The sequence below is a fragment of the Oryctolagus cuniculus genome, chromosome 12, assembly GCF_051225735.1.
Source record: "Oryctolagus cuniculus isolate XC-2025 breed Fujian yellow rabbit chromosome 12, ASM5122573v1, whole genome shotgun sequence".
Classification (NCBI taxonomy): domain Eukaryota; kingdom Metazoa; phylum Chordata; class Mammalia; order Lagomorpha; family Leporidae; genus Oryctolagus; species Oryctolagus cuniculus.
This window is the reverse complement of record NC_142878.1, coordinates 13,899,026-13,923,021: the sequence shown is the minus strand read 5'-3', so window position 1 is coordinate 13,923,021 and position 23,996 is coordinate 13,899,026. Positions and strand designations below refer to the sequence as shown.

General features: G+C 44.8%; 1 protein-coding gene and 7 non-coding genes across 59 annotated transcripts in view; all 8 read right to left on the bottom strand.

The window, feature by feature from the left end:
* Nucleotides 1-9,090, bottom strand: part of LOC149122944 (uncharacterized) — a 104,538-nt gene extending 95,448 nt beyond the window's left edge. For 35 of the 46 annotated variants that reach the window (XR_016217242.1, XR_016217254.1, XR_016217236.1 and 32 more), the window contains exons 1-4: nt 8,940-9,089; nt 6,314-6,414; nt 3,605-3,737; nt 980-1,080 (exon numbers count right to left, since the gene is read on the bottom strand). This is a non-coding gene — a transcript (uncharacterized LOC149122944). Of the gene's footprint in view, nt 1-947; nt 1,081-3,604; nt 3,738-6,313; nt 6,415-8,939 lie in introns of all 46 variants that reach the window. The other 11 variants (XR_016217222.1, XR_016217226.1, XR_016217224.1 and 8 more) reach the window with 4 other exon arrangements.
* LOC127484004 (small nucleolar RNA SNORD116) lies at nt 615-708 on the bottom strand. The gene has a single exon (XR_007910787.1). It is a non-coding gene; the product is annotated as a small nucleolar RNA SNORD116 (small nucleolar RNA).
* LOC127483998 (small nucleolar RNA SNORD116) lies at nt 3,274-3,367 on the bottom strand. Its single transcript, XR_007910781.1, has one exon. It is a non-coding gene; the product is annotated as a small nucleolar RNA SNORD116 (small nucleolar RNA).
* On the bottom strand, nt 5,933-6,026 carry LOC127484001 (small nucleolar RNA SNORD116). Its single transcript, XR_007910784.1, has one exon. It is a non-coding gene; the product is annotated as a small nucleolar RNA SNORD116 (small nucleolar RNA).
* Nucleotides 8,614-8,707, bottom strand: LOC127484006 (small nucleolar RNA SNORD116). The gene has a single exon (XR_007910789.1). It is a non-coding gene; the product is annotated as a small nucleolar RNA SNORD116 (small nucleolar RNA).
* A 312-nt stretch (nt 9,091-9,402) lies between the features above and the next one.
* Nucleotides 9,403-23,996, bottom strand: part of LOC149122943 (uncharacterized) — a 77,117-nt gene continuing 62,523 nt past the window's right edge. For 5 of the 7 annotated variants that reach the window (XR_016217213.1, XR_016217215.1, XR_016217218.1 and 2 more), the window contains 6 exons: nt 22,721-22,761; nt 20,299-21,314; nt 14,290-14,366; nt 13,407-13,448; nt 12,889-13,017; nt 9,403-11,728 (listed from right to left, as the gene is read on the bottom strand). Coding sequence is in view for 2 of the 7 variants with exons in the window: in XM_089309213.1 (XP_089165339.1) it covers nt 11,716-11,728; nt 12,889-13,017; nt 13,407-13,448; nt 14,290-14,366; nt 21,275-21,314; nt 22,721-22,731 (312 nt within the window). In the remaining 5 variants the exon portion in view is untranslated. The remainder of the gene's footprint in view (nt 11,729-12,888; nt 13,018-13,406; nt 13,449-14,289; nt 14,367-20,298; nt 21,315-22,720; nt 22,762-23,996) is intronic. The other 2 variants (XM_089309213.1, XM_089309212.1) reach the window with 2 other exon arrangements.
* On the bottom strand, nt 11,265-11,358 carry LOC127483999 (small nucleolar RNA SNORD116). The gene has a single exon (XR_007910782.1). It is a non-coding gene; the product is annotated as a small nucleolar RNA SNORD116 (small nucleolar RNA).
* Nucleotides 22,055-22,121, bottom strand: LOC127484066 (small nucleolar RNA SNORD109A). The gene has a single exon (XR_007910845.1). It is a non-coding gene; the product is annotated as a small nucleolar RNA SNORD109A (small nucleolar RNA).

Genomic DNA, 23,996 nt, shown 5'->3' with positions numbered 1-23,996 from the left:
CCTATCCCATTTTCCCTTTCAATTCCTTTGACACAAGCCCAAGAGCTGCCCAATCTATGGAAGACACCCCCAAGAGAAGGGAACAAATAATCATGCCCGGTTGATTCCTACCACCGGGTCACACAGGCACTACCGCCAAGTGTCAATGCCACACTCAAGGGGATGTCTGATCTCTTCAGAGCCCTGCAGCAGACTACTACCACTTCAGAACACAAGCAGAGAGACCTAATGCTGGCCAGAGGACCGGGCTTCATGTTTCCTGTTGGCCAAGAGGAGGAGTACTCGGTAACAAGATGCATTGTACAGGCAACCAGGGCCTTAGCTGCACCCAACAGACCCTTGAGGTAAACACTTGGCCTGGGCACATCCACACAATCAGACCTTGCACACCCTGCTGCATCCTTCACCACTGCTGCCCACGTGGGGAACCGCCATGCAAACTCCCAGCACCACTGCACCAGGCACTCTGCTGCTCAGAGCAGCCGACTAAGAGATCGCCTTGCTGGCGCCGCTCATATGGACCTTTCATCATGGGCACCCCCTGGGTTGTGGAGGGAACTGCTACCCTGGACGTGGGCCCTCACTGCTATAGTCCCTGCCAGAGGCAATGTGCTGGACCTCAGTCACGATGAGAACGACGGTTGTGAGTTCTCACTCATTTTGTTCAGCTTTTCCAAGGAATGTTTATGGGGGAGTCATCATTGATCCAAGCACATGCCAAGGTGCGAGACCTTCAACATGCAAAGCTTGGCGCTTCGTCAGCTGCTCAGTCCAACCACCTTCCCAGCCCTGCAGAGTCCAGGGATACCCCCCAATGCAAGGAGGACAGGCGGTCCACTGCAGAGGTATGGCCCAACCGTGGTCAAATGCACAGTGAGCATACAGCTCTCTGTGGGCTGTGAGGTATTAAGGGCTTTGTCTCCAGGGTTGGCCCTGGAAATGCTTACCATCATCAGAGATCCAGGAGCTTCCCACTCACCAAGGGTAGTTTGAACTCTAGCATCATGTAGGGCCTCAAGTCCTCAGCAGAAGCACACTTCTTCCCACCCTGCACGGCCACGTTGACATCAGCAAGCGGTCCTGAGAAGTACACACAAAACCACAGGGACACTTGATAAAACAAGAGCCCCGGCCGAGCCAGGGTTAGGCTGCCTGTGGTGACCCCTGCCACCGCGCCCCCCCTCAATCTTCATCCCTGAAGCTTCCTTACACACAAGCCAGTCTGTCCATGATGGAACTATGGGCACATAAGTTTCTCCTGAGTAGGCCTTTGTGGGTTATCAGCTTGAGTTCTAAATTCTGGGAAGATGTGAGTGACGGTATATATGTGTCCGTGTCCCTCGTATGTGTTGGTCCTGCCGTCGGTGACCATTTTCTGGACAGGTTTGACATCTACCTGCCGGCACTGCTTTGCTGGGGGTCTGAGCCTTTAATACCGTGGATGGGCACTGACATTTGGCACAGAGTGAAAATTTCCACGCGCACCCCAAAACCCGTGGCAACTTCCAGGGAAAGAAAGGACCACTTTGTGAGGCATACTGCCTCACAGGACCTGAGACACAGTCTGGCCTTTGGTCGCCTAGAACCTCTGCCAGGTGTGGGGTGCTCTGAGAGTCACCAAGTGAGTATGATCACAGGAGCTCCTCCACAGCTGCTCCGGTTTCTGTGTTGCGGCAGCAAAGAGCAAGAGACTCACTGCAAACACAGCCAACCTAGAACTTCCGCTCCTGCATCTTCCAATCTCATTTGTGTGTCAGTGGTCTCCCAGGCCTGGGCAGCCAGCAGGGGCTTTGCCCCGATGCACCCAGGGTCAAACTTGACCCCCAGTGACCTCTCCCTAATTGCCTCTCCCTAATAGCTCCAACTCTGCCAAGTCCTCCGAATGTCCTGAAGTCAGCTCAGTGGAACAGGCTACCAGGCCACAAACCCATTGAAGATTCAACCTTACACCTGCCAAACCAGAGGACTTCGCTACCCACATCTAGCACAAGTGAGTACCCACCAGAGCAGGGAAAACCACCAGGATTATGTCCCTGCCACATGACCCAATCCCCCAAGTCAGGGTGCAGTCAGGCAGCGGATTAGTCTCAGAACCCAAGGGTACAGCAAATGCCTCCAAAAACATCCTCCCATCCACAAGACATCAAGCTATCTCTGCTGGCCAAGACAATCTGGGCTCGGGCTCCAGGATTACAGGCACAGGAGCTAGGGGCATGAGTTACAGGGCCTGAGGAGTCCAGCAGCTGCTGTTGCAATCTGAGGGAAGCCACCATGCCCAAGGTCCTAACTCTCCTGAAATAACTGTGTCACATCACTGTTCCTGCATTGGAAGCACAGGTTAAGGGAGATGTCCATTTCAAAAGGATCAGCACAGTACCCAAGCCTTTGTAGCAGAGTCCTGTAAACATTCTTCATTCAAGTTCAAGAGTACAAAAGATTTCGTGGCACTTAAACCCTCAGCCAAGGGATCCCGGCAAATTACTTGCCTAGATCCCAACAAGGCACCAAAAAAATTGTACTTGTCGTGTGCCCAAACTCTACTGCATGATCAAACTGTGACATCACTGGGAATCACCCTGGGAGCTCCAAGGATTAACCTTCTTCCCGGCCACGAGAACTCACAGCAATCATGCTCACCAGGGTGTCCTCGGAGACAACCCATCCCATTGTCCCTGTCACTTCCTTTGCACCCAGCCCAAGAGCCACTCTACTCTGTGGAAGACTCTCCCAAGAGAAGGAAACACAACATTCATGCCAGGTTGACTCCTACCACCAGCTCACACAGGCACTACTGCCAAGTGTCAATGCCACACTCAAGGGGATGTCTGATCTCTTCAGACCATTGCAGAACTCTGCTGCCACATCAGACCACCAGCTGAGACATCTAATGCTAGCCAGGCGACCAGGCTTTGTGTCTCGGTTGGCCAGGAAGAGGAGCACTCGGTTCAGAGAACCACTGCACAGACAACCAGGGCCTTGGCCACACCCAGCAGACCCTTGAGGTGAATACGTAGCTCCGCCTGCATCCACACAATTGGATCCTGCACACCCTGTTGCATCCTTCACCACTGCTGCCCATGTGGGGAGCCGCCACGCAAACTCCCAGCACCACTGCACCAGGCAATCTTCTGCTTTGAACAGATAACTGAGGGATCGTCCCCTGGGGCTGCTCGAATGGACCATTCACCATGGGCACCCCCTGGGGTTGTGGAGAGAACCGCTACCCTGGATGTGGGCCCTCACTGCCATAGTCCCTACCAGAGGCAATGTGCTGGACCTCAGTCACGATGAGAACGACGGTTGTGAGTTCTCACTCATTTTGTTCAGCTTTTCCAAGGAATGTTTATGGGGGAGTCATCATCGATCCAAGCACATGCCAAGGTGTAGGGCCCTCAACACTGAAGGCCTGGTGCTTCGTCAGCTGCTTAGTCTAACCATCTTTTCACCGCACAGTGTCCAGGGATGTGCCCCAGTGCAGGGAGGAAGGTGACCACTGCAGATGTGTGGCCCAGGCGTGGCCAAAGTCTCCAGCGAGCATTCAGGTGTCTGTGGGGCTGTCAAGTGATATGGCTTTTTGCCTAGTGCTGGCCTGGGCCATGCTTACCATCCTCAGAGATCCAGGAGCTTCCCGCTCACCAAGGGTAGTTTGAATTCTAGCATCCTCTAGGTTCTCAAGTCCTCAGCAGAAGCATACTTCTTCCCACCCTGCACGGCCACGTCGACATCAGCAACCTGTCCTGAGAGGTACACACAAACCACAGGCACGCTTGAGAAAACCAGAACCCTGGCCTGCTCTGTGCCGCCACGCTAGGCTGCTGTGGTATCACCCGCCATAGTGCGTCCCCTCAATCTTTATCCCTGAGCGTCCTTTCACTCGAGCCTGTCTCCATGATAGCACTATGCATACACAAGTTTCTCGTGAGTAGGCTCTTGTGAATTCTAAGCTTGAGTTTGGAATTCAGGGAAGATGTGAGTCACGGTATATGTGCATTTGTGTCACAAGTGAGTGTTGGACCTGCCACTAGTGTTCTTTAAAAGGACAGTTTTTGTATCTACCAGCAGGCACTGCTTTGCTCGGGGTCTCAGCCTTCAATACCATGGGTAGGCACTGACATCTGGTCCACACTGACATGGACCATGGGCACCCCGAAAACCCGTGGCAACGTCCAGGGAAGAAAGGACCGCTTGTGTGATGCATGCTGTCCCCCGGGACCTGAGATAGAGTCATGCATTTCCACGGCTAGAAACTCTGCCAGGTGTGGGGTGCCCTGCACAGTCCCCAGTCATGAGTACGAACACTACACCTCCTCAACAACTGCCCATGGGTTCTCTGTTGTGGCCAGAAAGGGCTGGAGACCCACTGCAAACACAGCCAACCGAGAACTTCCGCTCCTGCATCTCCCAATCTCATTTGTGTGTTGTGGTCTCGCAGGTCTAGGGGGCTAGCAGTGGCTTTGCCCAGATGCACCCAGGGTCAGACTTGACCCCCAGTGACCTCTCCCTAATTGCCTCTCCGTAATCGCCCCGACCCTGGCAAGCCCACCAAATGTCCTGAAGTCAGCACAGGGGAACATGCAACCAGCCCTCAAACCACTGAGATAAACCTCACACCTGATAAACCAAAGGTCTGTGCAATACTGGAGTGGCACAAATGAGCAGCGACTGGACCAGGGAAAACCACCAGGATAATATTCCTGCCGCATGACCCAATCCCCCAAGACAGGGTATGTTCAGACAAAAGATTAGTCAGAACCTCAGAGTACAGCAAATGCCTCTAAAAACATCCTCCCACCCACAAGACATTGAGGTTTCTCTGCTGGCCAAGACAATCTGGGCTCGGGCTCCAGGAATATAGGCACAGGAGCCAGGGGCATGAGTTATAGGCCCTGAAGTGTCCAACAGCTGTTGTTACTAGCTGAGGGAAGCTACCATGCCCAAGGTCCTAACTCTCCTGAGTTAACTGTGTCACTTCACTGGTTCTGCCTCTGAAGTCCAGGTAAAGGGGGTTTCGTCCATTTCAAATAGGAGAAGCACAGTACCCAGGATTCGTGGCACAGTCCTCCAAACCTACTTCATCCATGGGCAAGAGTACAACAGATTACATGGCACTCACAACCTCAGCAAAGGGATCCAGGCACATTACTTGCCTAGATCCCAACAAGGCACCAAAAAAATTGTACTTGTTGTGTGCCCAAACTCTACTGCATGACCAACTCTGACATCACCAGGAATCACCTTGGGAGCTCCAAGGATTAACCTTCTACCTGGGGTCACGAGAACTCACAGCAACCATGCTCACCAGGGTTTCCTCAGAGACAACCCATCCCATTGTCCCTGTCATTTCCTTTGCACCCAGCCCAAGAGCCACTCTACTCTGTGGAAGACTCTCCCAAGAGAAGGAAACACAACATTCATGCCAGGTTGACTCCTACCACCAGGTCACACAGGCACTACTGCCAAGTGTCAATGCCACACTCAAGGGGATGTCTGATCTCTTCAGACCATTGCAGAACTCTGCTGCCACATTAGACTACCAGCTGAGAGACCTAATGCTAGCCAGGCGACCAGGCTTTGTGTCTCCTGTTGGCAGGAAGAGGAGCACTCGGTTCAGAGAACCACTGCACAGACAACCAGGGTCTTGGCCACACCCAGCAGACCCCCGAGGTGAATACTTGGCTCCGCCTGCATCCACACAATTGGATCCTGCATACCCTGTTGCATCCTTCACCACTGCTGCCCATGTGGGGACCCGCCACACAAACTCACTTCACCACTGCACCAGGCAATCTTCTGCCCAGAGCAGACAACTGAGGGATCGTCCCCTGGGGCTGCTCGAATGGACCTTTCACCATGAGCACCCCCTGGGTTTTGCAGAACCGTTACCCTGGACGTGGGCCATTACTGCCATAGTCCCTGCCAGAGGCAATATCCTGGACCTCAGTCACGATGAGAACGACGGTTGTGAGTTCTCACTCATTTTGTTCAGCTTTTCCAAGGAATGTTTATGGGGGAGTCATCATTGATCCAAGCACATGCCAAGGTGTAGGGCCCTCAACCCCAAAGGCCTGTTGCTTCATCAGCTGCTCCGCCCAACCACCTTCGCACCCCGCAGAGTCCAGGGATATCCTCCAGTGCAAGGAGGACAGACGGTCCACTGCAGTGGTGCGGTCCACTGCAGAGGTGTGGCCAGGGAGACCCCAAAGACTCCAGTGAGCATAAAAAGCCTGCTGGTGTGTGAAGTGCTTGCCTTTGTGCCCATATCTAGCCTTGGCCATGCTTACCGTCCTCAGAGATCCAGGAACTTCCCACTCACCAAGGGCAATTTGAATTCTACCATCATATAGGTCCTCAAGTCCTCAGCAGAAGCACACTTCTTGCTGCCCTACATGGCCATTTTGACATCAGCAAGCGGTCCTGAGAAGTACACACAAACCACAGGCACGCTTGAGAAAAACAGAGCCATGGCCTTCTCTGACCTGCAATGCTTAGGACGCCCCTGGTCTCTGCGCCACAGCACATCCCCTCAATCTTCATCCCTGAAGCTTCCTTACACACAAGCCAGTCTGTCCATGATGAACTCTGGTTATACACGTTTCTCTTGAGTGTGCTGCTGTGGGTTCTCAGCTTGAGTTCTGAATTCTGGGAAGTTGCGAGTTACGCTACATATGTGTCCATGTCCCTAGTGTGTATTGGTCCTGCCATCGATGACCTTTGCCTGAAGAGTTTTGGCATCTACCTGCCGGCACTGCTTTGCTGGTGTCTGAGCCTTCAATATCATGATGGGCACCGACATCTGGCCCAGAGTGACAAGGTCCACAGGAACCCCACACACTTGTGGCAGCTAACAGGGAAAGAAAGAACCGCTGTGCAAGGCATACTCCCTCATAGGACCTGAGACACAGTCAGGCCTTTGGTCGCCTAGAACCTCTGCCAGGTGTGGGGTGCCCTGCACAGTCCTCAGTCATGAATACAATCAGGGTACCTCCTCAATAGCTGCCCAGGATTTCTGTGTTGCGGCCGGAAACAGCAAGAGCTCTGCTGAAACACAGCCAACTTCGCACTTGCGCTCTTAAATCTCCCAATCTCATTTGTGTGTCAGTGGTCACGCATGTCTGGGAGGCCAGCAGTGGCTTTGCCCAGATGCACTCAGGGTCAGACTTGACCCCCAGTGACCTCTCGCTAATTGCCTCTCTTTAATTGCCCCGACACTGAGAAACCCTCTGAATGTCCTGAAATCAATTCTGGGGAAAATACTACTAACCCTCAAACCCACTGAAGATTCAACCTCACACCTGCCAACCAAGAGGACGGTACTACCCATGACCAGAACAACTGAGCACCAACCAGACCAGGGAAAAGCACCAGGATTATGTCCCTGGCAGATTACCCAGTCACCCAAGACAGAGTATGTTCCAGCATTGGATTATTCTCAGAACCCCGGAGTACAGTAAATGCCTAAAAACATCCTCCCACCCACAAGACATCGAAGTTTCTCTGCTGGCCATGACTTCTGGGCTCAGGCTCTGGGATTACAGGCACTGGACAGGGACATGAGGTACAGGGCCTCAGGATTCCAGCAGCAGATGTTGCAAGCTGAGGGAAGCCACCATGACCAAGGTCCTAACTCTCCTGAGTTAACTGCGTCACATCACTGGTTCTGCGTTGGAGGCCCAGGTAAAGAGAGAGTCCATTTCAAATAGGAGAAGCACAGTAACATGTCTTTGTGACACAGACCTACAAAGCTGCTTCATCCATGATCAAGAGTACAACAGATTATGCTGCACTCACACCCTCAGCTAAAGGGATCCCTGAAGATTGCTCACCTGTTATCCCTCCCACCAAGTAACCTTCAAAAATGCACCAGATGTGTGCACAAGCTCTACTGCATAGTCACAAAATGATAATACCAGGGCTCACCCTTGGTGACCCAAGGAATACCCTTCTGCCCCACCTAGAGAAACCACAGCAACCATGCTCACCAGGGTTTCCTTGGAGACAACCTATCCCATTGTCCCTGTCATTTCCTTTGCATCAACCCTAAGAGCTACTGCACTTTATGGAAGAAACTCCCAAGTGAAGGGAACACACAGTCATGCCAGGCTGACTCCTAACACCAGGTCACACAGGCACTACTGCCAAGTGTCAATGCCACACTCAAGGGGATGTCTGATCTCTTCAGAGCCCTGCGGCAGACTACTGCCACTTCAGAACACAAGCAGAGAGACCTAATGCTGGCCAGAGGACTGGGCTTCATGACTCCTGTTGGCCAAGAAGAGGAGCACTTGGTACCATGACCCACTGCACAGGCAACCAGGGCCTCAGCTGCATGCAACAGACCCTTGAGGTATACACTTAGCATGGGCACATCCACACAATCAGATCCTGCACACCCTGCTGCATCCTTCACCACTGCTGCCCACATGGGTAACCGCCACGCAAACTCCCAGCACCACTGCACCAGGCACTTTGCTGCCCAGAGCGGCCGACTGAGAGATCACCTTGCTGGCGCTGTTCAAATAGACCTTTCACCATGGGCACCCCTGGGTTGTGGAGAGAACTGCTACCCTGGACGTGGGCCCTCACTGCCATAGTCCCTGCCAGAGGCAATGTGCTGGACCTCAGTCACGATGAGAACGACGGTTGTGAGTTCTCACTCATTTTGTTCAGCTTTTCCAAGGAATGTTTATGGGGGAGTCATCATTGATCCAAGCACATGCCAAGGTGAGAGACATACAAAGCCTGGCGCTTCGTCAGCTGCTCAGTCCAACCACCTTCCCAGCCCTGCAGAGTCCAGGGATACCCCCCAATGCAAGGAGGACAGGCGGTCCACTGCAGAGGTGTGGCCCAACCGTGGTCAAATGCACAGTGAGCATACAGCTCTCTGTGGGCTGTGAGGTGCTAAGGGCTTTGTCTCCAGGGTTGGCCCTGGAAATGCTTACCATCCTCAGAGATCCAGGAGCTTCCCACTCACCAAGGGTAGTTTGAACTCTAGCATCATGTAGGGCCTCAAGTCCTCAGCAGAAGCACACTTCTTCCCACCCTGCATGGCCACGTTGACATCAGCAAGTGGTCCTGAGAAGTACACACAAAACCACAGGGACACTTGATAAAACGAGAGCCCCGGCCGAGCCACGGTTAGGCTGCCCATGGTGACCCCTGCCACCGCGCCCCCCCTCAATCTTCATCCCTGAAGCTTCCTTACACACAAGCCAGTCTGTCCATGATGGGACTATGGGCACACAAGTTTCTCCTGAGTAGGCCTTTGTGGGTTATCAGCTTGACTTCTAAATTCTGGGAAGATGTGAGTGACGGTATATATGTGTCCGTGTCCCTCGTATGTGTTGGTCCTGCCGTCGGTGACCATGGTCTGGACAGGTTTGACATCTACCTGCCGGCACTGCTTTGCTGGGGGTCTGAGCCTTTAATACCGTGGATGGGCACTGACATTTGGCACAGAGTGAAAATTTCCACGCGCACCCCAAAACCCGTGGCAACTTCCAGGGAAACAAAGGCCACTTTGTGTGGCATACTGCCTCATAGGACCTGAGACAGAGTCATGCATTTTCACTCCTTGTACCACCGCCAGGTGTGGTGTGCTCTGAGAGTCCCCAGTAGTGTGTACAATCAAGGGACCTCCTCTACATTGCCAGGGTTTCTGTGTTGCGGCAGCAAAGAGCAAGAGACTCACTGCAAACACAGCCCACCTCGTACTTGCACTCCTGCATCTCTCAATCTCGTTTTTCTTTCAGTGGTCACACAGGTCTGGGAGGCCAGCAATGTCTTTGCCGAGCTGCACCCAGGGTCAGACTTGACCCCAGTGACCTCTCCCTAATTGCTCCTCCCTAATCGCCCCAACCCTGGCAAGCCCTCTGAATGTCCTCAAGTCAGCACAAGGGAACATGCAACCAGCCCTCAAACCCACCAAAGATTCAACCTCACACCTGCCAACCCAGAGGACTACACGATCCACATTCAGCACAAGTGAGCCCCCAACAGACAGGGAAAACCACCAGGATTATGGCCCTGCCACATGACCCAATCATCCAAGACAGGGTATGTTCAGGCAACGGATTAGTCTCAAAACCCCAGGGTACAGCAAATGCCTCTAAAAACATCCTCCCACCCACAAGACATTGAGGTTTCTCTGCTGGCCAAGACAATCTGGGCTCGGGCTCCAGGAATATAGGCACAGGAGCCAGGGGCATGAGTTATAGGCCCTGAAGTGTCCAACAGCTGTTGTTACTAGCTGAGGGAAGCTACCATGCCCAAGGTCCTAACTCTCCTGAGGTAACTGTGTCACTTCACTGGTCCTGCCTCTGAAGCCCAGGTAAAGGGGGTTTGTCCATTTCAAATAGGAGAAGCACAGTACCCGGGCCTTCGTGGCACAGTCCTGCATAACTGCTTCATCCATGGGCAAGAGTACAACAGATTACATGACACTCACACCCTCGGCAAAGGGATCCCAGCACATTATTTGCCTAGAATCTCCCCAAGGCACCAACCAAATTGTACCAGTCATGTGCCCAAACTCTATTGCATGATCAAACTCTGACATCACCGGGAATCACCCTGGGTCATCCATGATGCACTCGCTGCCACGCCCTGAGAACTCACAGCAACCATGCTCACCAGGGTTTCCTCAGAGACAACCCATCCCATTGTCCCTGTCATTTCCTTTGCACCCAGCCCAAGAGCCACTCTACTCTGTGGAAGACTCTCCCAAGAGAAGGGAACACAACATTCATGCCAGGTTGACTCCTACCACCAGGTCATACAGGCACTACTGCCAAGTGTCAATGCCACACTCAAGGGGATGTCTGATCTCTTCAGAGACCTCAACACTCTGCCGCCACATCAGACTACCAGCTGAGACACCTAATGCTAGCCAGGCGACCAGGCTATGTATCTCCTGTTGGCCAGGAAGAGGACCACCCGATTCTGAGACCCACTGCACAGACAACCTGGGCCTTTGCTGCACACAGCCTACCATGGAGGTGAATACTTGGCCTGCGTGCATCCAAACAATCAGATCCTGCACACCCTGCTGCATCCTTCACCACTGCTGCCCACGTGGGGAGCCGTCATGCAAACTCCCAGCACCACTGCACCAGGCACTCTGCTGCCCAGAGTGGCCAACTGAGAGATCGCCTTGCTGGCGCCGCTCAAATGGACCTTTCACCATGGGTACACCCTGGGTTGTGGAGAGAACCGCTACCCTGGATGTGGGCCCTCACTGCCATAATCCCTGCCAGAGGCAACGTGCTGGACCTCAGTCACGATGAGAACGACGGTTGTGAGTTCTCACTCATTTTGTTCAGCTTTTCCAAGGAATGTTTATGGGGGAGTCATCATCGATCCAAGCACATGCCAATGGGTGGGGCCCTCAACCCCAAAGGCCTGTTGCTTCATCAGCTGCTCAGTCTAACCACCTTTGCACCGCGCAGGGTCCAGGGATGTGCCCCAGCTTGGGAGGAAGGCGACCACTGCAGAGGTGTGGCCCAGGCACGACCAAAGTCTCCCGAGACCATACAGGTGTCTGCAGGGCTGTTAAGTGCTATGGGCTTTTCTCCAGTGCTGGCCTTCGCCATGCTTACCGTCCTCTTTGATCCAGGAACTTCCCGCTAACCAAGGGTAGTTTGAATTCTAGCGTCTTGTAGGGCCTCAAGTCCTCAGCATAAGCACACTTCTTTCCACCATGCACTGGCCACGTCATCATCAGCGACCAGTCCTGAGGGGTACACACAAACCACAGGCACACTTGAGAAAACCAGAGCCATATCCTGCTCCGAGCTGCCAGGCTTAGGCTGCCCGTGGTGTTCCATGCCACTGCGTGTCCCCTCAATCCTCTTTCCTGTATCTTCCTTTCAATCTAACCAGTCTTCCCACATGGGAGTATTGGTACACAAGTTTTTCCTGAAAAGGCCCTTGTGGGTTTTTTTCTTGATTTCCTAATTTTCCATGAAGGGCACCTACATCTGGCCTTGAGAGACAAGTTCCCTCAAACCCACTCAGCTTCCCTGGTACCACTTGTACAATGCATGCTGCCTCAGAAGACCTGAGACACAGTCAAGTCTTTGGCCCTCTGTAGCATCTTGCGGGTCTGGGTCACTTTCCAGCATCACCAGAATTCAGTACAAGCAAGGGACCTCCTCAACAGCTGATCCAGGAGTTCTGTGTTGCACTGGGAAAGAGAAAAGCACAACTACAATATGGCCAACCTAGTTCCTTCACTCTGTATCCCTCCATCTCACATTTTGTCAGTGGAGACCCTTTGGCCACACAGGTCTCAGAAGGCACCTGTACCTTTGCCCAGATGAATCCAGTTTTGGGCATGGGCCCCCAGCGTCCTCCTCCTAGGATGCTGGCCATCAATCTCCCTTATCCTGTCAATCCCTCAGAATGTCCTGAAGCCAGCTCTCAGTAAATCTGCCCTTGGCCCACAAACCCAGAATGCTGTCAATAGGATACCCATCTCTGCTTCTGTCTCCAACTTGCTGCTAATGCACATCCTGAGAGGAACCAATGATGGCTTCCTATAATGCATGTGGGAAACCTGTATTCAGTTGATGATTCCTAGCTGGTGCTCTGAACCAGTCCTAAAAGTTGCAGATATAGGAAGAATGAATTAGCAGATGGCAGATCTGTGTATGTGTGTATCTGTCTTGCTCCCTCCCCCACACCCACATTTTCCTTCCTGTAAAAGAAATACCTTTTTAATGCAAAAGATAGGGGCCAGCATTTTGGTGTAGCAGGTTGAGCCACCACCTGCAATGCCAACATTTCCTATGGGTGCTGGTTTGAGTTCTAGCTGTTCCACTTCCAATCCAGGTCCTTGCTAATGTGCCTCAGAGGACAGTGGAAGATGGCCCAAGTACTTGGGCCCCTTACCTGCACATGGAAGACCCAGGTGGATTTCCAGGCTTCTGGCTTCGGCCTCGTTCAGCCCCAAACATTGCAGCTATTTGTGGAGTGAACAGTGGATAGAAGATCTCTCCATCAATGCTTCTCTCTGTAACTCTGCCATACAAATAAATAAAACTTTAAAAATGCAAAAGACAAAGAAAAAATGTACAAAACATTAACCCTAAATAAGATGATAATAGATTTATGATCAGAAAACATGGAGGCCTAAGGGCATATTCAAATTGTTGAAAACAAAACACAAATGCAGAACAATTCCCTAGATAGCTGCGCTAGACTTTAAAAATGAAGAATAACTTAAGACATTCAAAAATAAACAAAAACTAAGATAATGTATTGCAGAATGATATACTATGAGGAAAATTGAATGGAGATTTATGAAAGTGAAATAGAAGAACACGAGATAGCAACTTTCAACTCCAGATGAAAAGAGGATCAATAAAATATTAAGGAAATCATTACAAAAAGCAGTATAAATGTATTACCTGTTAAAATTCCTTGCTTCTCGTATCAGGTTTAAAAGATAGCTACAAGGGATGGACAATGGGCACAACAGTTAAGATGCTGCTTGCAGGATACACATTTTATACCCATTTCCCATATCGAAATTGCTGGTTGGAGTCTCAATCTCTCTTCTTCTAATCCAGCTTCCTGCTACTGCACATCCTGGGAGGCATCAACTGATACTCAAGTACAATCCCTGCCACCTATGTGGGAGATACAGATGGACTCTAGCTCCTGGCTTCAGCCTGGCCTGGCTCTGGCCGTTACAGGCATTTGATCTAGTAGATTCTGTTCTCTTACGTCTGTTTCTTTGGCTTTCAAATAAATTTAAATAAATAAATAAATAAAAAGTTTGCAGAAAAATACCACTTGGTACATACACATCCCATACTGTAGTGACTAGTTTGAGTCCCAGTTATTCCGTTTCTTATCCAGCTTCCTGCTAATGCACACACTGGGAGAGGGCAGGTGATGATTCAATTACTTTGGTCCTTGCCACGCATATACAGGATCGATCTGCAATATGCTCTCAGCTTCTGGTTTGGGCCTGGACAGGCCTGTCCAGGCAGCTATGGGCAACTGAGGAATGAAACAGCAGATTGAAGATATCCTTCTGCTCTCTGCCTCTTTCTCTTAAATAAAATGCCTTTCAAATAAAATAAAATTTATTTAAAAAGACAACTGTGATACACAATACTTCTAAAACTGGTAAAAGACTTTAATGATAGAGCTAGCATTGTGGCCCAGCGGCTTAAGTCACTGCCTGCAATACTTGCATCGCAAATGAGTGCTGACTCAAGTTCCACCTGCTCCACTTCCAATCAGCTCCCTGCTAAAAGTACCTGGGAAGGCAGTGGAATTTACCCCAAGTTGTTGGGCCATATCACCCATGTGGAAGACCCAGAGAGAATTCCAGGCTCTTGGTTTTGGGTTGAAGCCATCTGGAGAGTGAACAAGCAAATGGAAGATTAGTATTTCTCTTCCCCCTACCCCTCCCCCACCTCTTTTTCAAGTAAATAAACAATTTTTAAAGGAGACTTAGAATGAATAACAATGTCATTTGAAAAACAAAAATTTGAAAAAATTTGAAAAAAAAAAAAAGGAAAGGTACAAGAAGTAAACTCTTCAGTTAAAAGGTACACTTTTACATGAGTTAGATTAAAAGAAATTAGTAATCAACTGTAATCCAAGTCATCTTCCACTGCCATCCTAGATGTATTAGCAAGAAGGAGGATAGGAAATACAGTAACCAGAACTCAAGCTGGCACTCCACTACAGGATGCCATTGTCAAAGAGGTGCTTAACCTGCTGAATCACAACTTTGGCCAATGTTCCTACAAATTCCTAGTCTTCAAATTCAAGAGGTTATTTGCTTCTATAATAGATAACTAGGGGCCAGTGCTGTGTGGCGCAGCGGGTTAAAGCCCTGGCCTGAGGTGCTGGCATCCCATATAGGCGCTGGTTCTAGTCCCAGCTGCTCCACTTCCAGTCCAGCTCTCTGCTATGGCCTGGGAAAGCAGTACAAGACGGCCCAAGTCCTTGGACCCCTGCACCCACAAGGGAGACCCGGAAGAAGTTCCTGGCTCCTGGCTTCGGATCGGCGCAGCTCCGGCCGTTGTGGCCATCTGGGAACCAGAGGGTGGAAGACCTCTCCCTCTGTTTCCACCTCTCTCTGCAACTCTTTCAAATAAATACAATAAATCTTAAAAAAATATATAATAGATAATTAGCTTGATGGTCAGTCATGTCACCAGAGGTTTCTTTTTTAGGAATACCAGTCCCAAGGCAGAAAATTCTAACTGCATGTAGCCCCCAGGCAGTGAAGCCCACTTTCCATCATAAAGAAAATGACATAGCTGATCAACCAAGGAAGGTCATGATTGCTACCAACCAGGAACTTGGGCAAATGCTGAATACAAACCTCTCATCCCAACTCTAATCATAAGAACCTTCACTGGTAACTCCTCTAGAAGACCAGCAATTAAATTATAGCTCCCAACCTCCTCTCTTTATTCCTCTTCCTCCCCCTCTTCTCCTCCTACTCCCTCATATTCTGTCTTCCAAGTAAATGAAAAAAAAATAAATTAAACATATAAACAACATGGCAACACCCATTTGAGTTAGAGTAGCAGACCTGAATAGGTTCTGACAAAGAATATATGCACAAGAAGTCTAACACGTATATATCTAGCGCTTCAAGATAAAGTTTGTTGATTCTTGCTACATAGAAAACTTAAGTTCATAGAAAAACTGTAAATAATCATCCATGGCCTTATTTATAACAGCCAAAGTTGGAAACAACATGAATGCCATTCAAAAGAAGAACAGTCAAGAGATGAAGTTACAGTCACAGAATAGACATACGGAGTACTTCAAAACTGTTAGGATTGATAAACAAATTCCACAAAGTTGCAAGATACGAAATTGACACCAAAAAACAGCATTTTTAGTAAAAGGTGGAAGATTTATACAATCTGAAGAGAAACCAGAGTATAAAAAGCAACATTTATATATATAAATAATGATCTCACTGAAAAAAAAACTTATTTACAAGAGAAATTCCATTTACAATAGCGAAAAAAATGAAATACCTTGGAATAACCAAGTGTATGAAAAACTCTATTATATATATATATATAATATATATATATGCAACCTCAGAGACAGAAAATTATGCCTCAAGTATTTGTGTCCCTCTAAAAACATGCAAGATCCAGATAGAATCCTGGGCTCCAGGATTCACTCTGGCCCAGTCCTTGCTAGTGAGGGCATTTGGAAGTAAACTAGTAGATAGAAGATCTATCTTTAATAAAATAAGAATTCAATCGATAAATAAATAAATAGATAACCTAATAAATAACAAATAAAACTTCAAAAAGAAAAAAGTGTTTTAAAAAACACAGAAATAGGTAGTCATGTGGCACAACAGATGTCACTTGAGTTGCCCACATCAAGTCCAGACTCATCTTCTTCCTATCCAGTTTCCTGATAATCTGTACTCTAGGAAGCACCGGGTGATGGCTTAAGTACATGAGTGATATGAACCAATCTATATAACATGATACAAACTCGATCTAGGAAGACCTAGATTGAATTTCAGGCTCCTGGGTTTGTCCTGTTCCATTCTTGCTGTTCTGTTTATTTAGATAGTGAAATAGGGGTTGGATGATCTCTCTTGGTATGTATATCTCTGTCCCTCTGTCTCTCTGCATTACAAGTAAAAAGAAAGTAAATAAACAAACAAACCCAGGATAGCATTCCATGTATCTGCAATTTCAAGTTTCACCATAGCTATATAAAGGTGTTAAAGATATTCCATGAAGAAAGAGCAGTCTCTTCAACGAATAGTGGTGGGAAAACTGGATTTCCACATGCAGAATTTTTGAATCAAGACCCCCAACTTTTCCTCGCATTCAAAAATCAACTTGAAAAGTATCAAATATCTAAGTAAAACATGAAACTACTAGAGGAAAATATAGGAGAAACACTTATATGGCATAGGCTATACATGTATTTTTTGGTAACCATGAGATCTCAAAATCACAGTTAACAACAGTGAAAATGGAAAACAGTTTATATCAAACTCAGAAATTTCTGCATAGCCAAGGAAACAATCAACAGAGTGAAGAAACAAGTGTCACACTGGAAGAAAATATTTATAAAATATGCATCTGACAAAAGACTAGTACCCAAAACTTCAACAATGATCTTAGAATTGATCTGAATATACATTTTCCAAAGGCAAAATACATATGGCCAGTAAACACATAAAAACATGCTCAACATCATTAGCCTTAAGGGAAATGCAACCAAAAATCACAATGAAGCATTATCTTACTCTAGTTAGAGTGGCAGTTAGCAAAACTACAGACAATAAAGTGTTGGTGTAAAAAGGGAACTCTAGTATACTACTGGTGTGAATTTAAACTTGTGCCATCATTATGAAGAACAATATGGAGGTTCCTTAAGAAATGAAAAATAGATCTATCATATGATCATTTTATCCTACTTCTGAGAACATATGTAAACATAATGAAGTCAGCACATGAAAGAGAAACCTGTACTTTCTTGTTTACTATAGTGGTGTTCACAATAGCTATGATATTCAACCAATCAAGATGTCCATCAGTGGATGAATGAATAAATACAATGTTGTACATATACACAATGGAATAGTGCTCAGCCAAAAAAAAAAAAAGTAAAATCTGTGGTGGGACCAGCATTGTGGCATAGCAGGTAAAGCCACTGCCTGTAATGCTAGCACCCTCTATGGGTACTAGTTCATGTCCCAGCTGCTGCACTTCCCATCCAGCTCCTGTCTAATGCACCCAGGAAAGCAGCAAAGGTTGGCCAAGGTGCTTAGGCCCCTCCACCCACGTGGAAGACCTAGAAAAAGCTCCTGGCCCCTAGCTTCACCTTAGCCCAGACCCAACCATTGCAGCCATCTGGTAAGTGAGCCAGCAGATGCAAGATCTATCTGTCTCTCTTCTCTCTGTGTAACTCTTTCAAATAAATAAATCTTCAAAAAAATAAAATACTGAAATTTACAACTAAAATAAACCATCCATATAAAGAAATGTATTTTTTTGTATCATAGGTGGACATTAAAATATATACACACACGCTCATATACATTCATATACTATTTACACAAACACAAACATGCATACATATATACAGCAAAAATGTAGATGCCATAATATTTGGTATATAGATATTTTTAAATGTTTTCACTGAATTCTATAACTGACATATTAATATATTCTTCCTTAATTTTATGATGTTAATATATCTACCCCTGTTTCCTTTGTGTTTGTGTTTGCGTAGAGTCTATTTAATTCTCAAACTTACCAAATATTTTTTGGGGGGATGTATTTCTTAAGTATAGTATACAGTTATCATTACTATGAGACCCATTCTGAAAACCATTTCATCTTAATAAGCATAACTTCATTCCCTGATTACGGTCATTGTTACATTTTTAAAATTTATAAATACCAAAATTTTTAAAAATGGAATTTACTGCTTGATAATATTTTTAAAAAGAATTTTAATGCCAAAGTGAATTACAGAAAAAAATACCTTCAGTACTTAATACTGTATTGTATTTTTCATGAAAATATTTTCATAATGAAAATTGCTAAGAGAACTAAAACGTGAAAAACATACAAATGTGTAAAAAGTATCAATATATAAACTATTCCCTAATTTGATTTACAAAAAGATGTCTGTGTGACAGAGAAGGCACTCTTGAACCATCCTGAGAACAGCAGTCAGCAGGCCCCAAATACACCACAATCTAAATGAAAATATTCTTAGGAAGTATATTAATGATACTTAGAATAGTTTATTGACTTTCTATTGAAGTAGAATGTACATACAGCAAACTTTATACACTAAGACATACCTGAATAAATCTGTACTACACAAAAACAATGAGTGATCAACACACAGAAGAAACAGTATTTGCCAGCACTCCAGAGAACACCCAGATGACCTATTTGCACAACAACCCAGAGACATCTTAACCTTCCTTAACCTATGTTAACACTTTTCAAAAAATAGCAAAATAGCATCTTGTTTATGGTAGCTATAAAGCTATAAAACTATAAAGTTTATATAAGTTAGTGTCACTACTCAGAATGTATTATTCTTTTTCAGAAGCTTTTTTGCTGTTCTAGTTCTTATTCTATTCCATATTAATTTTTTAATCATCTTGCTAATATCTACAAGGAGCTTGCAATGATTTTTCCTTGCATTGGATCTCCAGATAAAATTGGGTAGAATTGACAATATTGATATTTCTAATTAATAAACATAGTGTACTTTTATAACCTACATTAGTTTAGATATTTCTTCACAATCTTCATCAATGCTTAGTATTAAACATAGAGATGATTTATATCTTACTAGATTTACACTTACGTATACACTTTTGTATTATTATAAATTATATTTACTTTTTCAAGGCTAATATAATAATATAACTGTTGTATATTTACTTTTAATCCTACCAATTTGCTAAACCATGTTTCTAGTTCTAAGAGTATTCTAAGTTCTTTGAGATTTTCTAATGTAAAGAATAATGCATCTGTAAAGACAGATTTGTTTTTTGCCTCTGATTTTTATGGATCATTTCTTTCCATTCCCCTGTGGCTGGGGATAGAATTCTACATAAATGAAGAGACAGGGCATCTTTATTCTCTTCCCAATTGTAAATAGAAAGCATATCTTTTAAAAACACACTAGATTGTACATTGTTAATACTTGCAATTTACAGAACAAATATTACATACCAGTATACTTAAATACCCTTTGGATTCAGAGGGCAGCCATGAGACCACACATCTTTGTATATTAACATGCACAAATATACAAAGTAGGGATTTTTAAGATTATATTTACCAGATAAAAATACATTTCAGTGCTCCTCCCATTCATTTTCACTCTCACAAGTTTTTAATGATGGGGATTCTAAGTATACTTCAGTATTTGGTAAGGTTTTTTTTTCCTCTTAGATTCTACAACTCTCCCTGTTTTGGACCACTTTGTTCATTGTTATCTAGCTCATTTGAACTCTTGCCTGGTTCCGGAGAAATGAAAATATATAAAAATACATTCATTCATATATAAATGTAAAATAAACATCAAAAGTTAATATTTTAGAAGAAAAGTTAGAATTTTTGATAAGAAGTTTGTCAAAAGGAAGAGTTTACCTACTCCTACTAAAGAACTGAACTCTAGGTCCCACATAACACATACTCTGCATAGTCATGCAAAATAATATACAAAATGCATTTCTTATGGGTTTGTATTTCAATTGTATTAATAATAGTGATAAAATATATGAAATGCTATTATCATTCTACTTACTGAATCTGATGTAATTTCTTTTGTGAGGCCAACACAGAATTAAAAATCAAACATAGGAGCTGGAGCTGTGGCGTAGCAGGTAAAGCTGCTGCCTGCATTACTGGCATACCATTTGGGCACCATTTTGAGTCCCGGCTGCCCTACTTCTGATCCAGCTCTCTGCTATGGCCTGGGAAGGCAGTAGAAGATGGCCCAAATCCTTGGGCCCCTGTACCCGCATGGGAGACCAGGAGGAAACTCTTGACTCCTGGCTTTGGATTGGCGCAGCTCTGGCTGTTGCAGCCAACTGGGGAGTGATCCAGCAGATGGAAGATCTCTCTCTCTCTGCCTCTCCTTCTCTCTCTCTGTAACTCTGACTTTCAAATAAATAAATAAATCTTAAAAAAAGATTTATTTAAAAAAATTTAAAAAATAAAAATTAAACATACTTTTGTTTCTGAAGAATGAAGTGTTTCTTGATTCTTTATTATTTAAAATCTTGAAGGCCTTAGAAAAATCTCATTAAATTGAAAAAATAATTTTATGCATCAAGAAAATGTATAAAAGAAAATGAATGCAAGTCAAACCTCAATGATGAGAAAAGAAAAAAAAAAGATACATAATGAGCTTATGGGTCTGACCAAAATGATCCAATAGCCATAATCTTAGTTATTAAGTCAACATGCTGTAACCACAAAAATTTTTTGAGAAATTCTTAGTTGAATTTCACAAAAGGATATTTAATTGCAATATGAAGCCGCAAAAAAATACCAATCATTCCCCCAAAATTCTTCACTTGTCATTCTATGAAAAAGTGAGATCAAATAAAATTATAAAAGGAAATGATTCAGAAACAATGTGGAGATTCTCACCAGGATAAAGAGACATTAAGGAAATATTATCCAACATGCCACTATAAAGATGAACTCAAAGACCTGAGATGTGGCATGGAACACAAGATGTATGACTGTCAATGGATGCTGGTTTAGCTACTCACCCCTATTCTCTGAAGTGGAAGAACACATTCTAATACTCCTCTACCTCAGCAAATTAAAACAGAAAGAAAAGAAATAATCTCAGAAAATACTTAAGAGTAAAAATAACAAAGCACTAAAATTATTTCCATTGTCAACATTTAATATAGGCATTTGGTGATAACTTTCTTTAGTCCAACATTAATAAGACTTGCAGAACCCATAATATTTTGCACAATCCACTTTCAATGCAATCTTTTCTCACTCATTAATTAATATTTCCTATATACAGTATCTATCTACACTCTTTGTTCACAGTGAACAAATTGAAGCAAGTCTTGAGTCACTGAGACTATAAAAATTACTTAAGATTGGGGCTGGTGTTGTGGCATAGCCACATGGGTGCTAGATCATAGACCTGGCTGGTTTACTTGAATTAGCTCCCGGATAATGGACCTGGGAAAGCAGCAGAAGATGGCCCAAGTCCTTGAGCCCCTGCATCCACATGGGAGGCCCAGAAGAAGCTCCAGGCTCCTGGCTTCAGCCTGGCCCAGCCCCAGCTGTTGCAGCCATTTGGGGAGTGAACAACTAGATGAAGATCTCTCTCTGTCTCTCCTCCTTTATAACTCTGCCTTTCAAATAAATAAAAAACATTTTCTTAAAAAAGTATATAATATAGATTGCTAATATTATTTTCTGAGAAAAAGAAAACACATATTTATATCAGTATTGTCATTACAGAGGTCACCAAATATTGCCAGGCTCTGAGAGTCTTATTTGCCCTATTACAGAACCACTCATCTGGACCTCAGATTGACATCTGGAATGAGTCCCTCAGCATCCTCAGACACTTGTTCTCATCATCGATCCAGATAAGCACCCTCCCAGCAAATAAGTATTTCCATTGCCAGGCTTATTTTGTGCAAGCTTATGTAATGCATTATAAAGGAAGAACAATAATTATACAGTGGAAGTTTTACTTAGTATACAGTGTATAAATATGTTTGGTTGTTCTAATAAAATTATAGAAAATCTATTGGGAATTTAAAAAGAAAACATTTCTAATCAACTGAAATTCTACAAGAGTGAGCAAAAAGAAATAATATGATTATAGAACAAATATGAGTAGAAATATGCTTTGAATATGCCAGATAAAGATAAAATAATCAATACTTAGCAAACTTGAATTTTAATACAAGAGTACTTTCATCCAAAACAAAATGGTGAAAGGAAATATACCAATGATTCACCAAATCATTCAGGCTACATCAAAAAGAAATTTTTAAAAAAGGAACAAACAACAATGAGGATTCTATTAACAAACTAGGGACAGTCACAGGGGGAAAAATCTATCATAAAAAATATTCTCTTCTGAACCTCTGAGAACATGATTACCCAATCTTGAAGCTGTGGCATCGCTAGCCACAATCCACAAAAACAATTTGAAAAGCAACACAGTAGTCACTCACCTCTCTTCCATTAAGTACTCTAACTTGTTCTAAACTTTGACCTGCAGCAAAATATCACAAAGAAATTAAGTCAGATAAAAATGTGGAAATCTATTTAAAAATCAATAATGGTTCTGTTATAATTATTTATCATACAGCCATCTCCACACAAACCAAGACTGTTGCTCTCTTGACACCTGTCATTTCCTTTCTTTATTCATTCCTTTCTGAACTGCTCATTCTGCGAATAATCAATAACCATCTCTAACATGCTATGCAAAATAGTGACACAGCAATTGCTTCTTTGAATGGTTCTAAAGTTGTAACCTACTAAATAAACACTTTATTTTAGCAACTAAAATGAAAGGCGCATAATAGGGATGTTTTGACATAAATATTCTGGAAGAGATAAGAAGTCTGTATACAAAAATACATCTGTAAAACTTTAAATCTATTTCAAAACATTATATATAAAATGATAGGACAATGACCAGAATACTAAAAGATGAAAATTTTCATAACTGAAATAGAAACTATTAAAAAAAAATCTCAAATTGGAGCAAGCATTGTGAAAGTAAAGAGGCCACCTGCAACACCTGAATCCAATTTGGGCACTTGTTGGAGTCTCAGCTCCTCTACTTCTGATCCAGCTCTCTGATATTGGCCTGAGAGAAGAAGCAGAATATGGTCAAGTGCTTGGAACCCTGCCACCCACGTGAGAGACCCAGAAGAAGTTCCTGGCTCTGGGATACAGCCTGGTCTAGCCCTGGCCATTACAGACATCTGAAGAATGAACCAGCAGATGGAAGACTCTCTGTCTCTCCAAATCTCTACATAACTCTGAGTCTTTTTAAAAAAAATTAAATAGGACATTACAAGGCTAACACATAAGAGAGTAACATGGGGTGAGCATGGTCCTTCTACATTAAAACATAGAATTCAATTAAGGATCACAGGAGGAATGCATGAGTAGAATAACAGAGGACTTTGAAGAATAAATGTTTGAAGGTAAATCATGGAATTCAAACTGTCATAGAACGCTAGGGGAGGATTTGGGAAATAAAATGTAAAATTGCTTGTTAAGTACAAAAAAACAGATCCAAAAAACCTGTTATAAATATAATGATGTAGGTAGGCAAAAAAAAAGTGACAGGACATAATAGAAAGATAAGGTATACACACAGAAATCAAAAAGAAGGGATGGGGGCCAGTGCTGTGGCAAAGCAGCTAAAGCCATGTCCTATGGGTGTTGGCATCCAATGTGAATGACAGTTTGAGTCCCAGCTGCTCCTCTTCC